Here is a 9691-nt window from a genome sequence, read left to right on the forward strand (position 1 = left end):
CTAGTCGATATACTAGTTCAAATAAAATGATTGAATTGGTTGAATCGTGAATCATTTTGAACCGTGATTGAATTAGCATTGAACTGAAAACCAATTGAACCGATTACTTTTTATTTTTTGGGCCAAAATTCTTAGCCCAAACCGAGAAAAAAAGCTCAACCCTAAACCCAATAACCAAGCAACTCAAACCTAGTTCATAAAAGCTTTTTTAAAATATTTTTTCTTATTTTTCCAAATTTATTTTTTCTATATGTCCCTATTTTTCAAAATTTTTTTAGTACTTAATCAATCAGACCAACAATCATACTGGTTGGACTGGTGAATAAAAAATCGATGATATGATCCATCCGACTATATGTATAATTCTAAAAATACGTCTTACATGCATATATATCTCAAATAAACAAAAAGGTAAGGGGGCATTTAGAAATTTAATCCAAAAAATAACTTAAAGATCAAAAATAAAATTGCGTACGAGAATCGCGCTCCTTCATCTTCTTCATTAATGGAAAACTAATCTGTTTTTGTGCTTTTCGGTGTTGGGTTCGTTGTTACTGAAAGAGCTTGCATTACTCCTTTTAATTTTGATCATCTTTTTGGGGTTCCAGAAAAGGAATAACGTTTAAAGATGCTACAGTTGTTGTTCACGGTGATATTCGCAGAGATGGCGGTGATCATCGTACTATGCTTCAAGACACCGTTAAGGAAGCTGGTGTTAATGGTTCTGGATCGGGCCAAGAGGGGACGAGGTCCGGTCATAGTGAAGACGGTGGGCGGAACAGTATCCGTTGTGATGTTGTCGTACATATTCAGCATGATGATGCTCAAGAAACGCTGGATCGTTGATGGAAACGCTTCTCTAACGGACGAGATTCTCATGGCCAAAAACCTCCTCGAAACTACTCTCATGGGTAATTAATTAATTAATTCTTCCTCCATAGTTCTATTAAAATCTAATCCTAATTTTTTTCACTTTTATTCGCGATCTTGATTCCTTCTACCATACGGTATGCAATTATTATGATTGTTTATATCTTATTTTCTTTTCTAGAATGCTTATTATTTGACCTAATTGTCAAAATAAATTGGTTTGATTCAATTGCTTCTTTATGCAATTAGGGTGGCGAAGACTTGATTCAGGTTCCAAATTCTAATAATATCAATACCCTTTTACTTTTGATTCAATTCCCTGAAATGTATACATTATTTATCTTCAAAAATGGAGGGAAAACAGGACAATGGTACCTGTTTTTTAGCCTTATATATAACATATAGCACTTGGACCTTCATTTTTCTTAAACACTATGTTGAACACATAGATCTGAGGATATGATCTCTAAAGGTGTGGAAAATCTTAGAAAAATCTAACCATGCCCGTCTCGTATACTTACTCATAGCTGACGCTCACACCTGAATCATGTATTCTATAATTCTCCTCTTGCAGTGTAAACTTTCGTTTGTTTTCTTGATATTATGGTTTTTTACATGTCATATTAATTCCCAAAAGTTGATGTATGCTTCATTCTTCAGCTAGAAGTTCACTGGGGATGTCTCTCACTTCCTTTTTGGTCTGATAATAAACTGTGTTTTTAATGGTGGGTAACTTTTTTTACAGGGGGATTGCTATTCCTATCACTAATTATAGACAAATTACACCATTATATTAAAGAACTCCGTATAAGAAGGAAGACCATGGAGACTGCCAAGAAACAAGGTCAGGGATTTGAAGATGCAGGTGGGTCAGACAAAGTTACGGCCCTGGAGGAAGAAATAGCCACTCTGAGGGCAAGGATTAAGCAGCTTGAATCTGACTAGAGCTTGTCACATTCAGGTGGTAAGAAGAACGAATACCTAAGGAATTTGAGCACCTCTTGCGAATGTGTTTTTGCAGTTTCATTAGCGTTTTTCCAATAAAGGTCTTCAGGAGTTCTGTAATGGATTTGATTTTTGCAGTTTAGTTCTTGAACTTTGTCAAACGGAGAAAGATCCAAAGAAAAAAAAAATACACACGCATACGTATATATATTTGAGAAATTAGCCTCTCTTTGTCATTTCAGCTTCATGTTTTTATTATTGAGAATCTACTGTTCAATGAATCAATGGATGAGTTTTGATCTTTGATATATTTTAGAACATTGTAATAGTTTGAATGCTAGAATAAGAACTTTATATTACCCAAGAAAATGGATTTTTAAACCAACAAAATGCTTGGTAATTTGAGTTATAAGTATGCCCAAGAAAACCATCAAACTATTCTCAGTAACGTGCATCTATGTCTATATATTAAGCATGTGGTTGAGTTGTCTTCTTGAGTTATTATACCTAATAATTGTATTATTGTATTGTGTAGAGGGTATTTTTACCTTTTTATATATAAAAATATATGATATGATTTGAACACAAATTTTTATAATTTTCAATATTTATACATCACCATTCAACCAAAATCTCTCATACAGGTGTTTCATAATTTAATATTTATAATTTGATTATTAAAACCCAAGAGTTCTCCAAATACATCTTAGAAATAGTTTAGAATTACGTCCCATATCAAACATATACCCGTATTAGGCACTTATTTCGTCGTGGCTCCAGCATTTGATTTCTTGTTTTTGCAAAAAGCCAGTATGGGATCATCAGTTCCACCCAACAGCCGGTCAATGTTAGCAGCAGTGAGCATCATTAAGCCAAGAAAAACCAGAACTGACACTACTGACAACAAAAGCATTAAGAGAGTTGCAACATGACATTTCACCTCTCGTGAGTATTCAACAGCTGCCATGGCAAGGAAGGTTAACGGGAAAGAATATGCCCACCATGCCACATTGAATTTCCTCATGGATTTCTTGAATAGGAATGGCCTGCAAGCCTGTAAAAACCAACCATAGCAAATATCGATGTCACTGTCTGGTTTGACTGCTATATATATATATATATATACTACAAACACACATGTTTAACGTTGTTTGCTGTAAATTTACCAGAGATACGAAGAGGAAGAGAGAAAAGAAAAAGAGCATCTTCGATGTGGTATCGAAAGTTCCGGTAATGGAGTTCCAAGCTAAACTACCCATGCTGGGAGCAGCAAAGAACAAGAAGAACGTTGGTCGTAAAATCGTAGGGAGAGAATTTTGACCCGATAAGCGTTGATAGAGTGTAACAACGAGTACTAAATAGTGAACCATACCAAGTGACCACATACAAACTGCACTCTCTTTCCAGCCCATCTGTGCTGCAGCTCGAGCGGCTACCAAGTTCCCAATCACCGATATCAGGCTAGTCGGGTTTGCCATTACCGATAGAAACCGTTTCTCCGTTGTGAACCATTGTCCGTATATTTTAATATCAAGCATTGCCAAGGGAACAATAAAGGTCCAACAGAGAATCATATAAAGAAGGCAGGTATTCTGAAGGAGAATCGGTGCAGATTGAAGCAAGGCAAGCCATGAAATCCAAGGAGCATACAGATAGTTAACTCCGATATGGTGTGAGAACTCGGCCTTAACCAAATCGAACTGAAAGTAACATCGGAGAACATAAACCAAAGTCAGTGAAATCTGTGTTAAAGCAGCTAGACACCATAGCAGCAAACAAGCCGTAGATGGGAGCTTGCTGAAAACACGCAGAACATCTCGAGAAACACCATTTGGTTGAGTCAGAATCTTCCACAACAAAGCTTGACACCCAAGGGAAAGGCTTATCCTAAAATACCCAGCATGGATCTTCGTTAATATATTGGAACATGATGGAGATAGCGCCTCACCGTTGTTCTTCTCTGGTTGGTCAGTACTGCTAATGGAAGCTTCTACTATGAGCTGAGTTGGTGGTTTGCATTCTATTTCTTCCATCATTAGGTTAAGAATTATAGATTAAAACTTTGGGTTTGTGTTTGTGTTTGGGTTTGGCCTTTACGATAAGGCTACTTGCATATATATAGATGATCGAAACAATCAATAGAAAACTGCACCAACTGATTCTTTGAAAAGGGTTCGTGGGAGAAAGGCGTGGACTTATCACCAAGAATAGAGTAATGGAACCTTCTTTTTGACGTGACAAAAACCTAATTACTCAAAAACAAAAAACTACTCAAGATGGAAACATATATTGCGTCTTCCGTGGCCAACATATATATTTGGTATATTTCAGAAAGAAAAAAAAAAAAAAAGAAGAAACGGTGATGAAATGGGTGGGACTTTCATGCACCTAACCAAGAACCAGGCTTTATTCAAGGCTCGAATTATTATTTAATAATTAAATTTATTTAATGTTAAATGGAGAGTAATTCGTGCCCTTGGATAAAAAGCAAGAAAAAAAAAGCTTAGGTAAGAAATAATTTTTATAAAATTGAATTGCCTCCTGACCCGAACCGTGGTTAGGCTTAGTGGGAATGATGTCACATTTATCTTTTGAGGGGTTGATTAAAGAAGTTGATGACAAAATGTAAACTATATGAACCACGCAAAAGAATTTTAGGATACGTGAGGTATAAATTTTTCAGTTTTTATTGGGTTGAAATAGACCCCTATCTTTTGCTTTTGGATTTGTAGGATGCAGGGAAAACATCAAATGCCATATTTAAGAACTGACCTGGGAATAGTATTCGCATTGTCTTAGCCTAATTTGTAGTAAATGCAATATCTTTGAATAGATACTGAAGTTAATGCATGTAGTTGGAGATGAGTCATACGTGAGTGGGTTAATATTACTTAATTAAGCTCAAGGAATAGGAAATGGAGAATATTTATACATATACATATACATATACATATATATACACGTAAATGATATATATATATGTATGTATATATATCCATGGTTGGTGTTTGCTAATGAAATTCCGCAAGAAAAGGAATGGGGAAAAAGCAATGGTGTTGAGGGACTGGCAATTTGGCATCCGACACGCCTAGGCGGCTGACAAGATAAAAGAAGATACCTTATAATATGCACATAATATAATATAATATTATATGTATATATAATGATCCTCAAGGTTTTTGGTTGAGGCATCCACTTTCAGTAGGCGTGAGTAGGTCATTCTCTTTTTCGGATTTAATCTGTAATAAAGATCAATAATCCTCGGCTATAAAATCTATTATGTGATCTTTCAGGGATTGAGAGGCCGTATATTAACAGCCAAATTAGGCTGCTTTAATTGGATATTTACGGAAAGATGGTGATCATAGCTTCCATGGCTTTCCATATGATAGGAGATATATATAATATTTCATGGAGATTTATTCGTTGTGTTGCAAGTGTTGATTTGCAGGCTTAGCTCTTGTGTTCTTGATGCCTCAACAGTAAAAAGTTAAAAGTGATGATGAAACTTAGTATGCCAAATTTTTTTTTACTATTTATTAAGTAGATATTACTCTCAAATTAGTTCACCAACAATATTACAGAAATATAATTATATAATTAAAATAAATTATAGTATTTGAAGGTATTTTAGTCGGTTGATTTTTACAAAAACCAATGAAAATATGTCTATAATCGATTTAATTCCACACCAAAAAGATTAATAAAATTTTAAATTAGCCACTCAACCAAATTTTTATTTTAATATATTTTTATACATTTTTTATTTTAATATTCACAATTTATTATCTCCATCATTTGTATATATTAATAATTAATAATGTTGTTAATTGAGTTAGTGCCACAAGTCAACTAGACATTAACTCATAATTGATGATAACCTCATGATAAATAATTGTAGTGCATTTAGTATTGTTAATATGATGTATTTATGTTGTTAAGTTCATATATTATTATGATTAATTAGTTTTAAACAATACATTTCATTGTTTATTGTATGTTATTTTTAAATATATATCTGTGTTTTAAATTCATGGTTTCCACACGTATACGCGTGTGATAGGATTTCTAGTATTAATAATGTATTTGATTGAATTGGTGTCATCAGTTAAACTATTTTTCATTTTAATTTCGTACATGTTGCATATGTGTTGATGTTATTATTAGTGTCAAACCGTATGTTTCATTATTTATTTTATGTTATTTTTAAACATACATTTTTATTCAAAATTTGTGATTTCTTCACGCATACATGATAGTATTTTTAGTATTAACAATGTATTTAATAGAGTTGGTATTACAAGTTAAACTAATTTTCATTATATTGCATATGTGGTGTGGTGTTATTATTATTAGTTTCAATCCTTATGTTTCATTTTTTTGTATGTTATTTTTAGACACAATTTTTTATTCAAAATTTACGGTTTCCACACACATACACTGTGATAGGATTTCTAGTATTAATAATATTATGAATTGAGTTGTGCCATAAGTAAACTCGACATTAACTCACAATTGATGAAAATACCATGATAAATAATTATAGTGCATTTAGTATTGTTAATATGATTTATTTATGTTGTTAATTTCATGTTAGTTTCAAACCATATGTTTCATAGTTTATTGTATGTAATTTTTAAACACAAATTTGTGTTTTAAATCCATGTTTTCCACATGCATACTCGTGTGATAGGATTTTTAGTATTAATAATGTATTTGATTGAGATGATGTCGCAAGTTAATCTATTTTTCATTTTAATTTCGTGCATATTGCATATGTGGTATTGTTATTATTATTATTAGTTTCAAATCTTACGTCCCATTATTTATTTTATGTTATTTTTAAACATACATTTTTATTCAAAATTTATGGTTTCAACACGAATATGTGTATGATAGGATTATTAGTATTAATAATGTATTTGATTGAGTTGGTGTCACAAGTTAAACTATTTTTCATTTTAATTTCGTACGTATTGCATATGTGTTGTTATTATTATTAGTTTCATACCTTATGTTTCATTATTTATTATATGTTATTTTAAACACACATTTTTATTCAAAATTTGTAGTTTCCACACACATACACGTGTGATAGAATTTCTAGTATTAATAATGTTGTTAATTAAGTTGGTGTCACAAGTCAACTCGACATTAACTCACAATTAATGTTAATGTCGAGATAAATAATTGTAGTGCATTTAGTATTGTTAATATGATGTATTTATGTTGGTAATGTCATGTGTTATTATGATTAATTAGTTTCAAACCATAAATTTCATTGTTTATTATTTGTTATTTTTAAACACATATCTGTATTTTAAATTCGTGATTGTCACACTCATACGTATGTGATAAGATTTCTAGTATATGTATATGTTAATGCATTATGTTGAAAAATATGAAACTGACCTTTAAATACTAGGGAAGTGCCCACTTCCCCAGTACTAGAGCTATTTAATGATAGTTTCCATATTTGAGTATTGACAATTTATTGAACTATTTGAATGGGTTGTGCTTATTATTTGGAGTATATTTAGCCTATCAAAGAAGGTCGTTTTACTTGGGAGACTCATATTGAAGATTGGATCGAACTAAAACACCCAAGTCAATCCCTTGCAACATGGGCATTGGATTGGATTGAAACTCTATAATATTAGTTGCCAAGAGTCCATGATTGGTTTATTCTCTATTTTATATTGTAACCAGTTTATTGTATTACTGTTTTAATGAGATTATTATAGATATTCAATGTTAGCAAGTCTCGAGCATAAATCTATTTAAAGGATAGAGTTGTGTAGGTTATTATATCGAAAGTTTTTAGTACTTATTTTGTTTAAGGTAAGGAATATTTCTTTAAGTGCAATTTATTAGTAAAACCATTTGTGTAAATGTTTTACTTGTTGAGTTCACAAGGGTGAAGCTAGTGGTGAGTGTATCTGTCTTCAAGGTTCCAAAGTAGGGAGAATCATCATGAAGTGTGTGAGAGGTTAGGATCACTTGCTGTAACTGTTAAAGGTAGTCTATATTTATTACTGAGTTAGACTCCACAAACGTAGGGAAATCGAACTTTGTAAATAATTTTTGTGTCTTCTTTGTGTTTTTGCTTTCAAGTTTTGGTGCCAAAGAAGTGCCCACGTCTCTGTCACTCATTACAAGCACTTAGATTATTTTGCAAGCAATAATTTAATAATTTCAATTGGTATCAGATTTTTCCATTTAACGTAACTAGTGGAGGTCCTAAAGGTTTTTAGAATCAAGTAATGGAAGGCTCTTTACATCTTGACCTTTTATGATGAAGTTGAAAACTAAGCTTACTAGAAAGCACATATGAATGCATAAATTAAGCGTATTGATGAAAATGCATGGCATGATGTGTTGACAAGTCGGGAACCTTTTAAGATGGACAGTGAAAGTGGGAGAGTAGTCAAGCCTGAAGCTTAGTGGACCATTGAGAAAGAACAATTGGCCAATTCAAATAATAAAGCTTTATATGCTAGATTTTATGGAGTTGATCTTCAAGAATTCAAAAGAATTGCCAAATGCACTATGAAAAAATCAGTCTAGGATATATTGGAGACTACTTATGAAGGCACTACAACTGTCAAACAATTAAATATGCAAATGTTTACATATAGATTTGAAAGTCTTAGAATGCAAGAATCAGAAATAATTGGTGAATTCTATGCTAAATTGTGCGATCTTTCAAATCAAGCATTCGTATTGAGAGAAGAGTACTTCAATACAAAGCTTGTTAGGAAAGTTTTAAGATCTTTTCTTGAGTGGTTCTCGATAAAGGTTATTTTTATTGAAGAGGCCAAGGGTCTGGAACGGCTAGTCATTAATGAACTTATTAGCTAATTATAAACTTTTGAGATGAATCTTTACGATGCAAAGCAAGGTAAGAATAAAGAGGATAAGAACCTACCTTTTCAAGCCACTGAGGCAATGCCTACTTCCTCAAATGTAACTATTGAAGATCTTTAAGAACGAATTGCCCTACTAATTAGAACTTCAATAAGGCCTTCAAGAAATAAGCTAGAAAGTTCAAAAAATTTTAAGCTAGTTCAAATGCTCCAAAAAAATAAAACCAAGGGAATTGTCATCAAGAAAGAGCTAGAGAAGGATATAAAGAAAGGAGTAAAGTATTAAGAGTGTCAGGGGTAAGACCACATTCAATCTGAGTGTGCTAACACCTTGAAGAAAAAGAAGAAGTTATTATATGTTACATGGAATGATGATGACTTATCTAGTGGGTTTAATTCTAAAGTGGTGTAACACCCCTAACCCGTATTTGTTACTAGACTAGGGTTAAAGGCGTTACCGGAAAAATCTAAATATCTCGCATTCATTTCTCAATAATCATAGCATCATCGTCACATAACATTACACAGTCCCTTACATAGGTCAACGAGACCTTAAACATACTTTAGAAAGGGGTCGGGACTAAACTGAGCACATACAAAATTTTTCCTAAACTTAACAAAATTTTCAGAGTTTCATAGGTCACACGCCCATGTGAACAGGCCGTGTGCTTCACATGGCTTTAGACATGCCCACGTGTCTAAATCGTGGCAAAACAGGGCATACATACTGACTTTACCACAAGGCCACAAGACAAGCCCGTGTGCCTTAGCCGTGATCAAAACTGACTTGGGTCATATGGCCAACCATATGCCCGTGTGTCTAGCCTATGTACCCTTCGAAATGGCCACACACTCCCATGTACCAAGGCTGTGCACCACACACGGCCACCAGACACACCCGTGTGTCTAGGCCATGCTCAAGACTAACTTGAATAACTAAATTACAGCAGACACACGGTCGAGACACAAGCCAGTGTGCTCAACCATGTGGGGTGAAATTAGGCTTGGTT

At 33.2% G+C, this 9691-nt stretch overlaps 2 protein-coding genes across 2 annotated transcripts; one reads left to right on the forward strand and one right to left on the reverse strand.

The window, feature by feature from the left end:
* The first annotated feature begins 420 nt into the window (after window positions 1–420).
* On the forward strand, window positions 421–2123 carry LOC107962006 (uncharacterized). Its single transcript, XM_016898213.2, has 2 exons — window positions 421–911; window positions 1616–2123. Exons 1-2 carry the CDS (start codon window positions 629–631, stop codon window positions 1813–1815), a joined length of 483 nt encoding a protein of 160 aa, XP_016753702.1. The 5' UTR covers window positions 421–628; the 3' UTR covers window positions 1816–2123.
* Window positions 2124–2389: 266 nt separating this feature from the next.
* LOC107962005 (S-type anion channel SLAH4) lies at window positions 2390–3924 on the reverse strand. Its single transcript, XM_016898212.2, has 2 exons — window positions 2982–3924; window positions 2390–2869 (listed from the first exon to the last, which is right to left on the reverse strand). The coding sequence occupies exons 1-2, from the start codon at window positions 3849–3851 to the stop codon at window positions 2576–2578; spliced, it is 1164 nt and encodes a 387-aa protein (XP_016753701.1). The 5' UTR covers window positions 3852–3924; the 3' UTR covers window positions 2390–2575.
* Between the last annotated feature and the right edge of the window lie 5767 nt (window positions 3925–9691).

This window comes from Gossypium hirsutum, chromosome A06 (assembly GCF_007990345.1).
Source record: "Gossypium hirsutum isolate 1008001.06 chromosome A06, Gossypium_hirsutum_v2.1, whole genome shotgun sequence".
In the NCBI taxonomy this organism is placed as follows: Eukaryota; Viridiplantae; Streptophyta; class Magnoliopsida; order Malvales; family Malvaceae; genus Gossypium; species Gossypium hirsutum.